The sequence below is a fragment of the Sparus aurata genome, chromosome 5, assembly GCF_900880675.1.
Source record: "Sparus aurata chromosome 5, fSpaAur1.1, whole genome shotgun sequence".
NCBI lineage: Eukaryota > Metazoa > Chordata > Actinopteri > Spariformes > Sparidae > Sparus > Sparus aurata.
In genome coordinates, this window is record NC_044191.1 from 22,917,415 (window position 1) to 22,935,749 (window position 18,335).

An 18,335-nucleotide genomic window follows, 5' to 3' on the forward strand; every position below is an offset into this window, starting at 1 on the left:
TGAATGTGACAAGTGTTGTAAAGTGTGTCTCAATTTACTTGCCTTCTCCAAAAATATTTCAAGAAAAACATCTAATGACTCAAAAAGGAGACGGAGGACTGAACTCTGTAGTTCAGGAGCCTTTTGATATTGAGAGAGTGGTTTCACTTCAGCACAGGATTGTTGTAAACTTACATATCGTCACATTGGACAGACAAAACAAACCAAAACAGAAAGAAATAAAAAGAAAATAAGTGTCTTAATCACCGAAAAAATGGAAAGATGTCAGATAACTTAGGGACCCGTTAGGGATGAGCAAGTAAACCATTATCTATATCTGTTCAACCAACGAAATGACGTGTCCGTATTTGGGATGGGCGGGGCTTAGGCTGGGAGTATGTGGGTCTGACAGGAAGTTGTTCATTTAGGCCTGAAATTGAAATAGGTTGGGCAGAAGTTGCTGTACCTATTATTTCTTACAACCTCAGAGCTCAGCTTCAGATCTTTTCTTATTTTTCCTCCAACACGAGTACAGAATGGTTACAGATGGTATCATACTTGTTTACCACTCGTTTCAGCAGAGTACTCAGTCAAACCCTTGTTCAGATCACTCCTACTGTATATAAATCGTCCACATTCAATACATCAAAAATGGGTAATTGAAAAAAAATTCTAGACATCAAAGATTTCTTTATTAACAATCATGGAAACGTCTATCACAAAATAAACCTTTTAAATATTCGTCAAACTGTACATGGAGTAGCACAAATTGAAATGTATGCTTTACAGTTTGCACATGCTTGTGATTGGAAAAAAAATTCAAGCATATCACGTTATAAAAAATACTTATTCAAACGTCACCACAAGTCTTAAGATGTCTGCTGCTCTGCCAGGTGAGGATTATCTTGTAATCTGTACTGCAACGTGAGACAGGAAACAATCGATGCTGTAAAAGATGCTGCGTCAAAAAAATAAAGTACATGTGCTTCTGACAATGCTTCTGAAATGGGACAGTGTCATCCTTAAGGCCACAGCGGATTATAGTTCACAACGTTACCTTTTAAAAACTGTGAAAATGTAAAACTTCTAAAAAGGAGTGCCCCTCCCTGAATATGGCTCTGGTGCTGAGTTATCATGTACAATTCACCACATACTAAACTGAAAGACTTTGGCTCTGATCTGGATGTTTTATGTACAAAATGTGCACCACTGCTGTGAATCCGTATGTACATCTAACAACTTAAATATCGATTTGAACAGACAACAGAAACTTGACATGATAAAACATAGCAGCACAAACCTCTATTCCATTACAACATAATCAGAATCAGATTTTTTCCCTTAAACCTCTTTTGCACTTCAAACATTCAGGTGAAAAGAGGTTTATATAATTCCCAGCTCAACATCTGCATACAACACAATGTCGACCAAGCTTCTCTCTTCAGTAGTATCTTATCTCCGTGCAGTTCAGTCTACTGTTTCGTCACTGCGTAGATTTCATCTATTTTCTCCTGGTACATCTTCACAACAATGGGCCTCCTCAGTTTCATGGTGGGTCCTGCACAGGAAGAAATGAAAAGTAGGTTAACTCAATTTAATCTCAATGTAATCTGATCCACGGAAGGTTTGAAAATGTTTCTGAGGGCGAGATTTAATCGCTCGTCACTGGAATGTTGTCTGGCGTGTTGCACAGTCACCTGGTGTCTGTTCAACACACAACCTTGATTGACTGCTGATCAAACATGTAGTCAGTATCTGTAGTGAATCCTTCCTCATCCTTGATAATAGTATCCTGATTTGACCTTTGCCCCTGTTTTAATGCCAAAAGGAAGAGTTACAAAAAAAAACTCAGCGACTCACCCAGTTCTCCTCCTCCAATAGAGAAGTCTCGCTCCAGTATGATCCACTTCTGGACCTTCTGGGCGTTGGATGTTGCTCTGGCGTTCACGCGCTCCAAGCCCTCCTGAATGGCCGTGTAGATAGCTGGCTCCTTATTGGCTATGATCTGTGACACTTTGGTCGCTGTGACGCCGTGCTGCTGGCAGAAGGCCAAAGCCTCGGGGCTCAGCTCATCTGTGGGCTCGCCGTTGTCGTCCACGACACACTGAGGAAGCAGAGAGAAAGGTCATCACTGTGTTTGTTTTATTTGTTTAGTAGCTGTGTGTCTGCAGGAATGGAGGTCCTGTTACTTTGAGAGTGAGCAGCATAGAGAGGAACTTGAGCTTGTCTCCGAGCAGCATGGCGTTGCTGATGATGGGCACCTCGGCCTTCAGTGCGTCCTCGATGGGCACAGGAGGGATGTTCTCTCCACCGGCGGTGATGATCAGCTCTTTGTAAAGAAGTCAGAAACTTAATGACCTTTGTTGTTTATAACAGATGATTTCAGAAGCTGTTTTGATAGGATCTTACCCTTGATCCTTCCTGTGATGTACAGGAAGTCGTGCTGGTCGTGTTTTCCCAGATCTCCAGAGTGCAGCCAGCCATCCTGGTCAAGAGCCTCTGCTGTTTTATCGGGCATGTTCAGGTAACCCATGAAGACGTGTCGACCCCAGAAACATATCTCTCCATTCCCGTCCTTATCTGGGTTGTCCAGTTTCGTCTTGCAACCTGGCATCACCTTCCCACAGCTGGAAGGACCAGTCATAAGTCAACAACATGAAAACGGTAAGACCTCATGTGTCCTGGTGCTGACCAGATGTCACACCTTCTCCTGGACTTTAACATTCAGTACACAAAAATGAACCAGTGAAAAGATTACCAACAAGCTGTTACAGCGTGCTGTAGTAACATCCATATCCCAGAAGCATTTTTTTATAGCTGACACTTTGCTATTGACCTTGTGATGCAGTAATCTTCACTCCAGGAGATGGTGTGTGGACCGGAGCTTTCGCTCATGCCATATAGCTCCATCACAGGGATGTTCAGGCTCATGAAGTACTCCAGGGTTTCCTTGGTGATGGGGGCAGCACCTGTGAAGCAGAACTTGCAGCGGTCTAAGCCCATGGCAGCACGCACCGTCTTAAAGACCAGATTATTCGCCAACATGAAGCCCCACGGGACCTGATTCTCCCTGTAACACAAAAAAAGTAACATTGGAAATTTATCTAAAGAGATTTTAGGAATTCGGAAAAAATTGGAGGCTGAATCTCATAATTATGTCTAATTTTCTAATGATCTTTGCTACAGAGTAACAGTATTTGGATAAAACGATAAAAAATATATCGTCATTAATGGCACAAACAACCAATACGCTGAGTCCAAACAACAGATCCCTTTTGTCTCACTTGTTCATGACACTGTGGTTGTACTGCAGGCCGATGGACTTGGCCCAGTCCGCCACTCTCCTCTTCATTGGGGATGCCTTGACAGCGGCAGCTCTCATCTTCTCCTGCATCTTCTCCCAAACACGAGGAACTCCGAGGAAACATGTCGGACGCACCTCTTTCAGTGTGGTTCCTAAGGAGCCCTGTAAAGATGAATGAGGATCAGGGTCAAAGGTGAAAAAACTTTCATTATTAGTTTCATGTTTATACAACTAATGCACTCTTACCTTAAGGGCGTCCGGTTCTGCAAAGTATGTCGTTATGGCATAACAAATACACATCCACATGTCGAACATCTGGGCCGCTGCGTGGCTGAGCGGCAGGTAACTGACCACCAACTCCTCGGCAGGTTTAATATTCACCACGGAGACGGCGGTACGGGCTGTCCATGTCACCTGCAGGGGAAAAAGAGGGAGAAGAACTTTTGTAATTCAATGTTTTCTTGAATTTTTAAAATAGAGAGAAAAGCACAATTAGGCGGTTAAGCAAGCTTTAAAGCCTGCTTCTTCTCGTTTTAAAAAAATCCTCAGTGTGTTATAGTTATTAACCTGGCCATAATCTGGCCTGGAAAGTCCTTTAAAAAGGCCTTAAATTTTATGTTGAAGAAATTGTGGGAACCCTGAATCTGCCAACAGCGTAAAGAGCCGAGAAGTAAGTTTTTATAAGCTGTCAAAGTGACAAAGTGAGCCCTTTAAGAAGACAACAGTGGATAAAGGAGAAAAGGCATTAGCAGGACAAATGGGAGACAGGAAGGAAAAACAAACATTTCAAAAGTAAGGTCGCCAGATCTTATAAAACTTTAAGCCAAAGGTAGCATCGTTCTGCTGTTCAAGTTTGAATCTTTGTCCATTTCAGGACAATCAGCCACCGATTAAGCAGTGAAGACGAGGCCACAACTGCAGCTCAGTAATCGATTGATTGTTTCAATCGTTTTCCAAGCACAAGCATTCCCCTTAATCATATGTCATCATACATTTATTATCTTTTTTTTTTTTTTTTACTTTTAGTGGAACAGAACGAGACATTTTTATTTAATTTTGGGCAGTTGTGATGAGCAGTTTCATCACAGTTTTTCCTTTTTTCTTAGAAATAAGCTAAACGATAAATCTGAGCAATATTTTGCAGATGAGCTGCAGCCCTGAAGCAGTTCAATTGTGTGAAGTGTAATAAAAGGGAAGTATCTTGTGTCAATAACTCACATTGTCATGGCTCAGCATGACTCCTTTGGGATTGCCAGTGGTTCCAGAGGTATAGATGAGAGTACAGCACTCGTTGGCCCGAAGACTGTCAATCATTTTATCCAGCTGCTCCTCAGGCACGTCCTCTCCCAGCTTCATGAACTCTGCCCACTGCAGAAACACACACATTATGTTGAACATTTAAGTTCAGTAACATTCATCTTATTGCAATTCTTACACCACAAGAAAAGTACGGAAAACTATCAGATGTGATTTATGAGCGTAATCAGTATGTCTGCTGAGTGAACGTACTGTATACAGGAAGGGTTCTTTCTGCTGCAGCTCCCCTTTATACTGGACAATGGCTTTCAGATGAGGTAGATGATCTTTAACCTGTTGGGAAAGACAAATTCAACACATTCAAGTCATGTGAGGACAGATTTTTCTTTGCCAACAGTTATCCGAGGCACACTGAGGGCTGGTGCTGTAGTGAAGCTCCTGACCTGCAGGATTTTGTCGAGCTGTTTCTGGTTCTCCACAATCAAGACGTTGGCCTCACAGTTGGCAGCCACATACTGACAAGCTTCAGGAGAGTTTGTCGTGTAGATTCCAGTTCCCAGACCACTAAGGAACAAATCAGACACAGGAGAATAAAACAGTTGACTTGCTGTGGATTATTGCTACATTTTGTATCAATAACGGGCTCATAATTACACACTATTTTAGATAAATAGAGATCATTTTTTGACTAAGCAGACATTACTACCCACGTAAAGCAACATTAAATCTAAAGTACTCAGAAACATCGACAACCAGAGGAGAGAGCACACAGTTTCTGTATTCATCATTCAAACTGGTTTACTGCATATCAATACAAAAACTAAAGTTTCAGTGCCAAAGCAACATTTTGGGGTACTGTAAAGTCTTTGAATAGGTGCATAAACATCACATGTCCAGTGCCAGAGAGAAGTGACTGAATATCCAGACAATGTATTTTGTTGTGTCCTTCCTTTTCAACAAAACAGCGTGGGCGGTGAACCTCACACCTGTGTCATGTTTCCCGAGACTTTAAACTGTTACAACACAAACAGGCGTGGGCAGAGACACACAGATGGACTTTGAGATAAACATGGATGGAGATTAACGTGCAGCGCCTGATGAAACAATGTGTGGAAGTGGAAGATCTGTAAATGTGATCTTACCCGGCGAGGATGCTGCCGATGTCTGCGATGAACCACTCAGGGGAGTTGAATCCCAGAATCCCCACGCCATGGTAACGCTCCAGCCCCAACTACAAGAACACAAATTGTGTTTGTGTGTTGTTGTTTTTTTTACAGAATATGCATCTTCACTGACACTGTGGCACAGAGCCTCTGTTACTCCTGACCCACATGTCACAAACCATGAACACGTTCATGAAATAGGAGAGGTAACACAAGCAGGGAACTTCACACAACCAAGTGTTAGTTACCAGCCTATTCACACATCAGAGATGGGAAGTAATTAATGTACAGTATAATCAACAGTTTACAGCATTTCTTGTTCCAGTTTGTTTTAAAGGTACAACCTGAAAACATAACTCCTCCAGGCAAAGTCGCAGAGAGGCATACAATTGTGTCGCTGCCCAAACATTTCCTTAGGAGTAACAGTATACTCTTGCAGAACAAGTCACTTTGCAAACAAACCTTGAGGAAACTTTTAGCAGCTGCCCGGCACTGCTCATAGTATTGCCTCCATGTCATGGTCACCCACTGGCCCTCTTGTTTGGAAGCCAAGGCTGGATGATCCCCGTACTTCTCCACCGTCTCCAGGAACATCTGATGGATGGTGATGGGAGTTTCCGAGGCTGGGCCTGAGCCCTCCATCCTCAGCCTGACTGCATTGTCACTGCTGGTGCACCACAGCTGGTCAGCTGGGGTTAAAGTCGTCGCCACATTCGCCGTTGAAAGGGGAACCGCCTTGGGCTCTTCTGTATCGGGAAAACAGGGGCAGCTGCGTTTAGCCGCCATTACTGACTCGAGTTGCTGATTGCGCAGCGAACAGTGGAAGACTAAGCTGTCACCTGAGACAAAACAGGAAGCTGGGGACTGATGATGTTTACCTGCCGATCAGGTTCCGGTAGTTGAGTTATATTATTATAATTAAGTATAACAGACTTTACTTCAAAAAAAATTATGCTGTAAGGCTGAAATTCCTGCTAGTTATTTGCTTTTATTACTTTAATTATTATATTGTACATTATTTTATTTTATGCTCCCGTCTCCCTGCCTGCGCTCCTGGGATGATATTTATCCTTTTTGTTCCTTTCTTTAACTTTGTTTGTGCTTCTGTTTTATCTCGCTGTCAGCATGCTGCCAGCAACGCTTTAGCCCTCAGGCATTTCATCTGCTGTTACAGCTCTCTGACCTCAGGCGCCGCTTCTTGTTCACAGTGACACTTGTGGCTCTAAGTGTGTCAATTTGAGGTAAAGCCTAATTTCCAAACTTCACAGAACTGCAGTTATTTCTGTGTTTTCAGGTCACACATTTCTGTCAATTTATGCACAAAGACGTGCAAACAACTTTAGGTGCATCATTTCTTGGTGGTGAATCATGTGAGTTTTACTCAACAGATCTTTACTGGATCTGGAAATGCCCACAGGGCTTTTTCCGATGCACCATTAGACCGATGCAGATTTAATTTTCTAAATACCAAGTGCGCTTCTTTCTGTTATCCCTTCCGCCAACCCAATGTAATTATGCTTTGACCTATTTCCTCTTCCTTCTTTATATTATCAACAAATGCTTGCACAACACACACATACAAAAACATTGCTATTGTCTTTGTTTTTTAAATGACTGCACTTGTCTTTGCTCTGGTGTCAATTGAGGCTTGCACTATGCAGCCCCCCTTCAGAATGCTGCTTCAGGGTTTGTGTTGGCAGCAAGCGGATTATAATACGCCAGTCTTACCTTCTTTAAGCCTGTTTCCTGTTTGCTCAGAAGAAGCTTGAATTTGTGGAAAGGGTGATGAGGGTCTCATTAATCAGTTAGTTCCACAAAGATTTCCAGGAAACCCCATTTTATAACTTTGTTTTACGTAACAATCATTACATTTAAACTCTTTATATTTCCGCATTTTATTGCCACAACAGGCTTTCTGAATGTTGTTTTAAAGGATTTTCTGTATTTTACAAACTCTATCGTTCACTGTAGCAGCTAATAGAGTGGCTTTTGTGGCCTTTTTCATCTTTTAATGTCTATGGACAGCCCTTTTATACAGGCAGCATGTTTCTGCATGTGATGCTGTCTTCTAGGACTGTGCTGTTTTAATATTTTTAGAAGCCTCACAATAAAAGAAATCCGGAAAAATAAATAAAATTAAAAACTTGTCTTGTCTCAGATTTGTCTTACGGTTCTGGGAGCCGTTGCTCTAGAGTCAGAAAACCAAAAAGCAAAAAAAAGCAGTTTGTATTGTTCAAAAGCTTTCAAGATTGTCCCTCTCTCCTGATGTTAAACTTCAGACTCTTACCTAGGGAAAATTCTGCAAGAGCTTCATCCAGCTCTGGAGTTGTGTCAGGTTCGGCCAGTGCCTCTGTATCACTGGAAGAATGAGTCTCCTGGTCCTCTGACGCTGAAACTGCACTGAGCTCAGCTGTAGTGGCTTCTCCGTTGAGGATGACAGGGGAGTGGGTCTCTGAGTTTGTGGAGTCTGACAGAGTCTGTGGCTTTTGAACAGAGAGGCTGTGGAAGTCATTGAGAGGGCACCAATGAGCTATATGCACAATAATCAACTTGAAAATGGTAAAAGATTTGTTTTCCACATCAGAACATGCATCATTTTACATTTTACATTTTACATACCTCTCACAATTAACATCCATGACTTCAACACTGTTATTCTGAATCGAATCTTCTTGGAGGCTCATCTTGTGTTACCTGGAAATACAGAGAAAATCTTGAATGGACATGAAGTAAAACACTCCAGATGTCCTCCACAGAGGGTCCTACGCAGAGATAAGATCATCTATTATGAAACAGCTCATTTATATGGGACTGACATTGACCAAAGTCATTGCAACAGGTCAGAGCCAATGAGTGCCATCGCAAGTTATCACGCAGAGCAGCAGCCGTCAGCAGTGTCGAAACTTTGAAACTTTTGCCAGAGAGCATTGGGACAGGATTTATTCTCTTTGCCCCACATTGTCAGAACCTCTGAGCCAAATAATGACACTAAAAGACTAAATGGCAACTTCACACAGATATTTAATAATGTGTCCTCCTTATGTCGTGTACATGTACCGCAGACAGTGAAATAATGCCATCTAGTGTGTGTGTTTCACATCGCTAGACAACTATTGAAATGTCTGTTGTGGTGACAAGTTGTACCTTCAGATAACAACACTGCCAAAAGTTATCAATCAGTTCAACATATCTGTAGAGATACAAGGTTAGAGCATAAACTAGTGACACATTCACTGAATCGTATTAGATTAAGATCTGCTCATCTAGCAGAGTCCCAGACTGACCTCTGATTTTTCAGATAACTTTGGTCAAGATTTCTGTGGACCAAAGTTCACAAGACTTACAAAACTGCAGTGTGGTAATATGAAGTGGCGAAGTCTTTGCACTGGATTACACAGTTTTAGATTCAAGCGCCGCAAAAAGTACATTTCTGTCTAGAGAAAGGAGACATTACCTCTGAAAAAACTTAAGTTGTATGTTCTAGTCAAACATGAGAAGTCCCACAGGAAAAACTGAAAATCCACAGTAAAGTCTCAGTTTGTAAAGATGACATCCAGGAGACAACTCATGCTTGTAGCCGTTTGTTTAGCTTTTAGCTCGAGCCAATCACAGCGGAGGAGCAGATGACCAACTCTGATGACTCTGTTGAGCAAACAGTAAAAGTCGAGGAGCCTGCTTACATCAAATGGGGGCTACAGGCTATCCCATCTCTAAGTCATGTGTTTGTCTCAAACAACACACTGTACATCCCTGTAGGCTGGTGAATACAGTCTGCGTCTGTCAGCATGTAAATCCACTCTAAGTGTCCGTGGCTAAGTACTTTAAATCAAACTGAAATCCCTTCATGCTCTATGAGAATTAAAGAGTCATCTGACACAGAAAATGAGCTGCAATGAATCAAAGAACAAACAATTTTCTGTATGCTAATCTTTATACAACACATGCAGTCCTTATGGCAGTTTATGACAACCAAATACACCCTGCAGAAGTCTGTTTACACCGCAACACAACATGAAAACATTCTGTAAATGATAGCTACCTTCTCCTGGGACAGAGCTGATGTGCATCAACTTGACAATAGATGTCAGGACAGACTGGATTCAACCTTTGCTCGGTGCCTTTTGCCCCCCTGAAGAAAATATCAGCCTATAGGGGACTTGCATCAGCACACACACCAGGCTCCCCTGCACTCACGCCTCATCAAGAGCGATAGAGACTTACGCAATCACTGTGATCACAGGCTGCCACGACCTGTTAAAGATCCACAGACAACTTTGACCGAAGGTTAGGGCCGCCCGAGGTGAAGAAGACCTGGAACCTGACACACATACAGACTGCAGCTGACTCTGTTTGTTTACAGTAATTAATATAGCTGACAACTGTTGGCACTGGCAACAGTCCAAACATCTACCAGTATAAAGATCTCAGGATCTTATAAAGCTTAACTAGGCTGCAGGGGGTTTTATTATCCCCCAAATCAAGCGTCTTATCAAACGCAAGCACAATGAGGCCTGTGAGGGACTTATTGATAAACCTAGATACACCATCTCAGGTTTATGAGAATAGATGAGACTTTGACCCGTAAAAAAAGTTATTTAACAGCTGGACAAAACTTGTGCAACTCTCAAGAAATCACATTTTTCTGACAGTGCTGGAGACACCTTTAACCTCAATTTTGCATAAGAGAAATCAGTAAGGGACGATTATCATTGACCGAAAATCGAACTCCGTATTCTCCTCAATAAATCAATACACAGACCCTGTTTCCACTTTTCTGCTAAGTAGTGTGTATCTGACTTTTTAAGTCAATGAAAGGGAAAGTTCAACCCCATTCCTCAAATGACCTCTAGTAACCTCATATTCACAGTCAATGAATCACACCACCCAGTCACACCACGTCTGTCCCCATCACCCGACCCTCACTGATCTAACATCTGGGCACATGCCACCTAAGGGGGATTCGATCGATGTCAGCAATGCTCAGTATAGAGGTAGGGGACGTTTTAGGGAGATAAGAGCTGAGATAAAGCCACTGATGTACAAGAAAATGATTTTACTTTTATTCTCATTTTTGCAGTTACGTTGTCTTCCTATGATTTTACGGCCTTCGCTTCTTTATGGCAGTGAGCTCACCGATTAAACGACACTGATAAACTGATCTACGTGATTAAATCACTAGTTACATTGTGAGGACGGCCCCTTTGATTAAAACTTTTGTTAAAGCCAAGGCACACCCTGTGAAGAGTCACACCCTAACAATCACAGACAGAAAGTTGTTCCATGATCTCAGCTGCTCTTCCTCTCGCTCTTTCATCATTACAACAGCAACCTAAATAATCAAGAGTGTAATCTTTTTACCCAGGAAGCCCAATATTCAATCAGCCTATTTGCCTTGAAATGACTGCGTAATGAGCCTGTGCAAATCTGCTCAGACAGACCAGTGGGTGGGGCTTCCCCTTTTTTTTTCTTTCACACTGACAACCTACAGTATAGAATACATGTGACAAGTTGTGTTTTAATATATGCAGTGTTGGCAGTGAAGTGATACAGCTCAAGGACTCTTCAAGAGCACAGTATTTCTAAATCATGTGCTGCATGTAATAAATATTATGCCGTGTGCCTTAGAACAGGGTTCTCAGTGTGAAAATTAAAGATTTTTCCGTTGAATTTCATTCAGTTTTTCACAAATATTTTTCAAGATCATGTTTCCTAAGTAAATACATACTTAAAAAGGGACAGTTCACCCCAAAAAACATTTGTATTCTCTTACCTGTAGTGCTGTTTATCCCTCTAGATTGTTAGGTTGATGGTAGATTGATTGATAGATTGCTCTTAGTTGCCGAGTACTGGAAATGTGGCACGCAGAGACTGTATCATCTCAATAAAAGGGAACGAGAAAGGGTGCAGTTTCTAAAACTGCCAAAAAATACATTTAAAAGAACTCAAGAGCGACGTTTCTTTACACAAATCAAGACCCGTTACACATTTTTCAAGGTAATACAAGGACCTTGTGAGAGCACATTCACGTAGGAACTATTCCTTTTCATATCATATTGCAGAAGGAAGCGTGAATCGGCTTTTGTTCCGCATGTGTCTCTGTTGGTTTCAGTTTTGGTTCCTGTTCTGCTGCAAGTAATAGCAGTGTTAATGTCTATATTTAGCCGTTTGATCGTGATTAAAGTGCTACTCCAATGCACTGGAGCCTCTCCTCTATGAGAGAGATGCACAGTTTCTTCTGCACAGGGATATTGTGTAATTGGGTAGAGACGGAGTACTTTCTACATGAAGTTGCTCACAACAAGCTCACCTCAAGTAACCGGGTCGTGACATCTAGAAAGAGACATGGCTGTTGTGTTTTTCAAATGTATTTTTAGTGCCATCTAGTTACATTATATCAGAGAAAAGGCAGGCAACTCACACTAAAATGATCTAGATGGATAAATAGCACTGCAGGAAAGATGAAGAATATCCACCTTTGATTTTTTTGGGGTGAACTGTCCCTTTAATCATCATCAGATCATTTCTCGCTTAATGATTATTAGAGGGGGATATAAAAGTGTATTGATTAAGAACAAACATACCTCAAGAGTGTTATTACACTAAATAAAAAGTGCTCCATCTAAGTTTTAATGCTTCCACATGGAGTTACTTGATATACATCTATGTTTTGCTATTGTTTCTGTTTGGCATTTATTTTTTGTTTCATTTTCAGGATGTTTTAATTTGTTACTGATGTGGTAATCGTCTATGATGACTGGTATTTATTCGGCTCAGGTGTTGTAAGATGTGTGGTTTAACATTGAGAATTTGATACCAGAAGAGGTCCTTGACAGAAACCTCACGTCTCTAAAATGTAGTGCCTGTCATGTCTGTGAATTCATCCTTGTTTTCTACATGAGTTGAAAATGTAACGCAACATGTACATAAAAAGAATGTAATCAGTTTTTCTGAGGGGAATCATACTTCTAAAAAGTCTTCTTGCTCTCTAAATTTAACTCATCACTGTATTGTACAACTGGTAGATGTTTTATCTGCTGAAAGAATCAGATTAAAGAACTGAATCAAGTTTTCAAGCTCTCCATATTAGAAATAGTGCCTTTATTTGAAGCTGTATCCAACATAAACTCTTTACTCAAGATTAACATATTTACAAATCATGGCTTGTGTTTTGAAGTGAGTCTTTTTTTTAAAGAATATATAGGTCTGGATGAACGACACTCATCATATATCATGTTATGCTCGTGGGATTAAACACATGAAAGCAGTATGAAAAGGCAAAGAGACAGAATAGACTAACAGACACATTATCACAAGGATGAGCCCATTATCCTGGTGGCCACCTCATCTGTCTTCCGCCCAGAACGTGGATGTGAAGGTGGTAAACTGACTGAGAACCGTGCTTTCCATCGTTGATGACTGCAGAGGACAGAAACATACCCATAACTCAGTGTGTAAGTAAATGAACAGCTTGTATTATGTGCCAATAGTCATTTACTAAATCAAATAACTTACTCATTCTGTAGCCCTCATTTAGAGATTCTTGCTTCGCCACATTTTTGGCAACAACCAACAAATGTCCCAAGAGCTATAAGATAAAAAAAAAAAAAAGAAAGATTATAATTGAGTTGGTGGTGTAGCAGCTATTACTTATTTTAATGATAAAATACTGAGTGTAATTGGACCAGTTTAGACATGATCCCTGGTAGCTGCAACCAAGTTGGGTCACCTTTGTCCTGGATAGTAGTAGTTTTAATCTTTATCGCCTCTTGTTGTTTTTTGAAATAGGCTACAAAAATAAAACTGACTTAGGTTGATGCTACGCTTCAATATTCGATTGAGGACTGCAGCGAGACGTGTCGATGGATGGACATGGTTCAGCAGGAATAGATAATGGATGAGTGAATTTACCTCAACGTCGTCATCCTTGGCCTCACTTATTCTTGGAATAGGGACCCTTGGAATGACCAGGAAGTGAACCGGGGCCTGTGGGCTGATATCTCTGAAAGCCAAACACTGATAAACACACAAAAACAACATGTATGAAGTGTCGATTTGCACATATTCAACCTGAGTCCTCTTATCTAGATCTCATGATTTGTTTATCTCTGGACAGACTCCACGTGAAATAGAGCAAATGTCACTGCCCCAACATGTTTTGAAGTTGTTTGTTTACCTTCTCATCTTCATAAATGATATCTGCCGGGATGCTTTTGTCAATCACTTTGGAGAAGATGGTTGGGGCTGGGGAGCCATACTTCTTGCTGGCCTCCTCTGCCAGCCTCACCTCGTCACTTTTGGTGCACAGGGTTCTCTGACACATGACACAGAGGAAGAAAATAAAAGCTCTGAGCTGATATCTGCTGCTAACAACACATGTCAAAACAACCCATGAGTGGCAAAGTGAACCGAACCTCTTGGTGGTGGGGCTCTGCAGGCTTCCCACAGCCACCACCAGGGCTCGAAGCAGGATAGTTGTTATCTGCTGCAGCTATCGAAAGTGAAATGTTCATGAAAAAGAGAGCAAGACAGGTTATATGTAGAGCAGCTACCTCGACTCGACAAACACGGTGCAAACGACTAAGGTGAGTCGTTCTGTTCCCGACCAACCCCGTCCGCAAAAGCTGTCGCAAATACATAGCTAGCTAACTAGTTGTAGGTTTTGACACACCAGTTCAGTCCAACAATCTCGTTCACGCAGACAAAACTCTGTACCGGAAGTTAATGTTGCCTTCACGTAACCCTGTGTAACGTTTCCCTGCCCTGTCCTGAATAATGTCTCAATTAAGTTTCTCCGTTTACAAAAGGCTACCGAAAAACGGAAAACCGTTCAAAAGTATTAAGTTATTGTTTTATCAAAACTAAATCTAAAAGGGGGTAATTTGATCCACAGTGTATTGATCAGGCGGATAAAATATACTGTAACGTAAATTAATGGGCAAAATGTTGACACTTTTCCCATAGATTGTTTGGTTTGACTCCATGGCTCATCGTCGCCTCACTTTATCACTTATACATGAACATTTAGGGTCTTTTAAAGCGTATTATTTCAAGTATTAATGTTGTGCTATTCTCAAATTTACGATATTTTTGAAGGCGTCTAACGGGCTCCAGGCTCGCTTCAAGAGCCTCAACGTTCTCCAATGCTAGCTATGATGCTAATATTAGCTACGTGATATTAAATCGTGTTTTGAATGGCCTTTAATTGTAACGAACTAGAATAATTCGCTTTTCATGTGCTAGTTCCTTCACGGGGGTAGATCCTTAGACAGAAACATGGTCGAAAATGTAATTAATTTCATTTTTGTTATGGCTTCCCGCACAGTAGAGGGCGCTCGTGTGACCGGCTGCTGGTTCATATGTCAACGGACCGGAAGTTGAGGTCGCACGAGAAACATGGCGGCCCGCACACGGCTGCCCTTGCTGTTCCCCAAAAACCTGCCTCCTTTTAGAAACCAGAGGCTTGTTCAGACCGAGGCTGCGGCCAAGGACCCCGCGTATCCCCCCATCGTCCCCTCTCGCACGGCTAAGAGCAAATCTGCCCTGCGGCGACAGGTGGAGGAACATGTGCAAAAGGTACGTGCGTCTCCAGTGGAGGAGAAGCTCGCCCTCATCACTCGTATCCAGCGGCAGAAATTTGTGGTTTACCCTCAGACTTTCGCACGGGACGCAGACAGATGGTACCAGCATTTTACAAAGACCGCATATATCCCGGGCCTGCCTGAAAAATTCACCCGGGGCCAGGAGCACACCGGGGGGGAGGAGGGCTCGCCTCCAGCCGCAGCTCAAACCACAGTACCCGGGATAGAAAATGATGCATTCGCGGACATCCGGTCCCTGATCAGTCGTGTGATTTTACAGGAGCACTGGTACCAAAAGAAACGCAGACCTTTCCTGTTCAGGGAACAGGAGCACATGGTCGGACCTTTACTGAGAAACCTGGTGTCTGGTCTCACCTACAGTCTGGCCAAATACAACCCACTGCTCCCCCTCTGCAGCCTAGGTATGGACGAGTGAGTGTGGTCTATTAAACTGCCTTGTCATCCACTTTTGCCTTTTTTTTTTAAGCATTGGGTCCTGAAATTAAGCATCATTTCAGGACCATTTGCTTCTTTTAAAATACTTTTTAGGTAATACTGTGCATGTGTCTGTGTGTTAACAAAAATACAAATATGGCCAGACGCTCGGTGCCAGCTTTTATCTGTCTAGCTTCACATCGCAATTAGCTGGATTACTGTGCAGTGATATTTGGCTCAGCATTATTCCACAGTCATGACGTAGTCTCTGCAAGTCACATTGTTTGTGTTTCTCTGTCAGATGTTAATCCCCAGGTCAACTTTTACTGGAGCAGAGGACAGAGAATCATCCCAAGGGGGCACCGAAGTGGCCGGCTAGAGCCAACCAGGTTCCAGATCGATGACCACCCGCACACTCAGATCAGGATAACTCAACAGCTGCCAGAGGTAGAACTCATTTGGAGTTAATGTAGAAGAAAATCTCATGGTATTTTCATTCTTAAAGCCCTTATGATCATGGGTTGCGCCAAGTGATCGTTATATTTGATTCCTCTGTTCAAAATCATAGCACATTATTTAAGGACACAAATAGTTTGAACAAATGCTTAGAAATGTTATGAATTGTTCCCAAAATTGACCATGACACACTTCTGTGATGTATCTCACAGAAGAGAGAGAAAGTATCAGTAACTGTTTCTATTTCATGTCATTCATGTCACTTTTTTGCCAATCACTTTTTGTCTTTTTTTAAAATCTCGTAGTTTGCCCCTCTGGAGGCCAGCTATGATGCAGAAGTTCCAGAGATCACATTAGCTCCCAACCTTATGCCTATGTTCAGAAGACAGTATGACAACAATATCTTCACAGGTAATATAATATACAACTGATCAGTCCCATCCACTGACTGATTTAGCATGTTGTGTGCTGGCCACATGTTAACAGTTGAATACTTATTGTTCAGTTACCTCTTGTTGTCACTAGGGGACTCCATCATGCAGATGTTGAGTGTTCATTCATATGAATGAAAAAATCTGTACTTGAGGAATTGTACTTTTTTCCAAGTCAGAGAGTATGAGATGGTTGTTTTCTCAGAGAACATTTCCACTTTTATTTTCTTGTATACTGCATGTTCAAAGTTAATTGATGTCCTGCTTAAATTAGTAACTAAATATGCAGCCGCTGCAAAAAAAAATAAAAAATGAAAGCTGAATTCTTTGGTCAATAAATGCCCTTCACTTTTTTCCAGAATCAATACTGATGACATCAGATTTCTTGTTTTGTTTGACCAACAGCCTAAAACCCAAAGATGTTTACTTAATTGTAATGTAAGACAAGAAAAATCATTAAAATTGTAACATTTGAGAAGCTGAAATAATCAAAAACCATATTGATTATGATTGCTGATTTTTGTTTTACCTTTGATTGACTAATTGATTTATTGTTGCAGCGCTTACCTTTTTCCAGCTAAGACAGTCTGTCATAAATGGTAACATTAAAAAAGTAAAAAATATATACATATATATACAAATAAGAATGTAAAACGTGTAATCTTGGTGGGAATAAATTAAAACATGATCTTTTCAGTGGGCTCTGTGTAATTTAACTCCATCCTCTTGGTCTCGTGGTCAGGATCTAAGCTACCAGACCCAGCGCGCTATGGTCACACCCAGTTCCACCTGGTGCCAGACCGATATCACAGAGACCGGATGGCACGGCAGCAGCAGTCAGATCAGGTGGAGGTCTTTCTCAGAGCCAATGGACTCGCCAGCCTCTTTGCCTGGACGGGAGCCCAGGCTATGTACCAAGGTGAGTCAATAAAACAGAAACAACATGCTCTCGCCCTCTCGTACAGCTTTTTTTGTCCTTTTGTGACATATTTTTAAAATATGAGTTGATATCCTGATTTGTAAATATATGATTAAAAAAAAACTGTATTTCAGCAGTGCAGTGTTCAACATGTCCTGATATCTCACTGTCCACATCGGGCCGAATACATGTTTATATTTTAACAACGTTAAAATGGACTTTCCTTCTTGCTTCTTGCAGGATTCTGGAACTATGAGGATGTCACCAGGCCTTTCGTGTCCCAGGCTGTGATCACAGACGGCCACTTCTTCTCCTTCTTCTGCTACCAGCTCAACACGGTGGCCCTCTCTGTGGAGACCGACGCGAACAACCCCAGAAAGAACCTCCTGTGGGGCACTGAAAGCCTGCGACTGTATGAGAGTGTGCAGGACGGAGAGGTGGTGGGTCTGAACGACAGCGTCATCAAGCTCCTGGTTCAGTTCCTCATGAACCAGCCATAGAGTTCTTAGGAATCAGTGTTTGCCTCTTTGAAGAAATGTCTTGAGGAAATAAATCCTTGAGTTTATGTTCTTCAAGGCATTGAACAATGCGAGATATCAAGACAAAGACCTTTTAAAGAGCCTAACATGGCAGAAATGAGGAAGCTTTGCCAGATTGTATAAAATTTACGAAGAAACATTTGTCTTTAGCTATGTGACAAAGTCCTTGAAAAAAAAATAAATGCACATCTCTCATTATTATTATTATTATTGTGCAGACTGTAGTCATGCAAAAAAAATAAAACCCTACTTTTCAAATTGATGCTCTAGTCTA

At 41.6% G+C, this 18,335-nt stretch overlaps 3 protein-coding genes across 7 annotated transcripts; 1 reads left to right on the forward strand and 2 right to left on the reverse strand.

The window, feature by feature from the left end:
* Positions 1-649: 649 nt before the first annotated feature.
* On the reverse strand, positions 650-11,719 carry LOC115581497 (long-chain-fatty-acid--CoA ligase ACSBG2-like). Of its 4 annotated transcripts, none has more exons than XM_030416630.1 (15): positions 11,474-11,719; positions 8,323-8,397; positions 7,991-8,202; positions 6,166-6,449; positions 5,683-5,771; positions 4,984-5,104; positions 4,793-4,873; positions 4,502-4,651; positions 3,530-3,697; positions 3,264-3,445; positions 2,816-3,049; positions 2,389-2,606; positions 2,169-2,308; positions 1,840-2,083; positions 650-1,537 (listed from the first exon to the last, which is right to left on the reverse strand). In XM_030416630.1, exons 2-15 carry the CDS (start codon positions 8,385-8,387, stop codon positions 1,452-1,454), a joined length of 2,274 nt encoding a protein of 757 aa, XP_030272490.1. In that variant the 5' UTR covers positions 8,388-8,397; positions 11,474-11,719; the 3' UTR covers positions 650-1,451. The 4 variants fall into 4 exon arrangements, with proteins under 4 accessions (XP_030272490.1, XP_030272491.1, XP_030272488.1 ...); XM_030416631.1 differs by lacking the exon at positions 11,474-11,719 and adding an exon at positions 9,925-9,945; XM_030416628.1 differs by lacking the exon at positions 11,474-11,719 and adding an exon at positions 9,743-9,867.
* A 1,061-nt stretch (positions 11,720-12,780) lies between these two features.
* On the reverse strand, positions 12,781-14,438 carry hint2 (histidine triad nucleotide binding protein 2). Of its 2 annotated transcripts, none has more exons than XM_030416635.1 (5): positions 14,115-14,438; positions 13,877-14,014; positions 13,612-13,716; positions 13,216-13,288; positions 12,781-13,119 (listed from the first exon to the last, which is right to left on the reverse strand). In XM_030416635.1, the coding sequence occupies exons 1-5, from the start codon at positions 14,337-14,339 to the stop codon at positions 13,028-13,030; spliced, it is 633 nt and encodes a 210-aa protein (XP_030272495.1). In that variant the 5' UTR covers positions 14,340-14,438; the 3' UTR covers positions 12,781-13,027. The 2 variants fall into 2 exon arrangements, with proteins under 2 accessions (XP_030272495.1, XP_030272496.1); XM_030416636.1 differs by having other exon boundaries at positions 14,253-14,435.
* A 612-nt stretch (positions 14,439-15,050) lies between these two features.
* Positions 15,051-18,323, forward strand: mrps30 (mitochondrial ribosomal protein S30). The gene is made up of 5 exons (XM_030416633.1): positions 15,051-15,703; positions 16,018-16,163; positions 16,478-16,583; positions 17,346-17,522; positions 17,763-18,323. The coding sequence occupies exons 1-5, from the start codon at positions 15,097-15,099 to the stop codon at positions 18,020-18,022; spliced, it is 1,296 nt and encodes a 431-aa protein (XP_030272493.1). The 5' UTR covers positions 15,051-15,096; the 3' UTR covers positions 18,023-18,323.
* Positions 18,324-18,335: the final 12 nt, after the last annotated feature.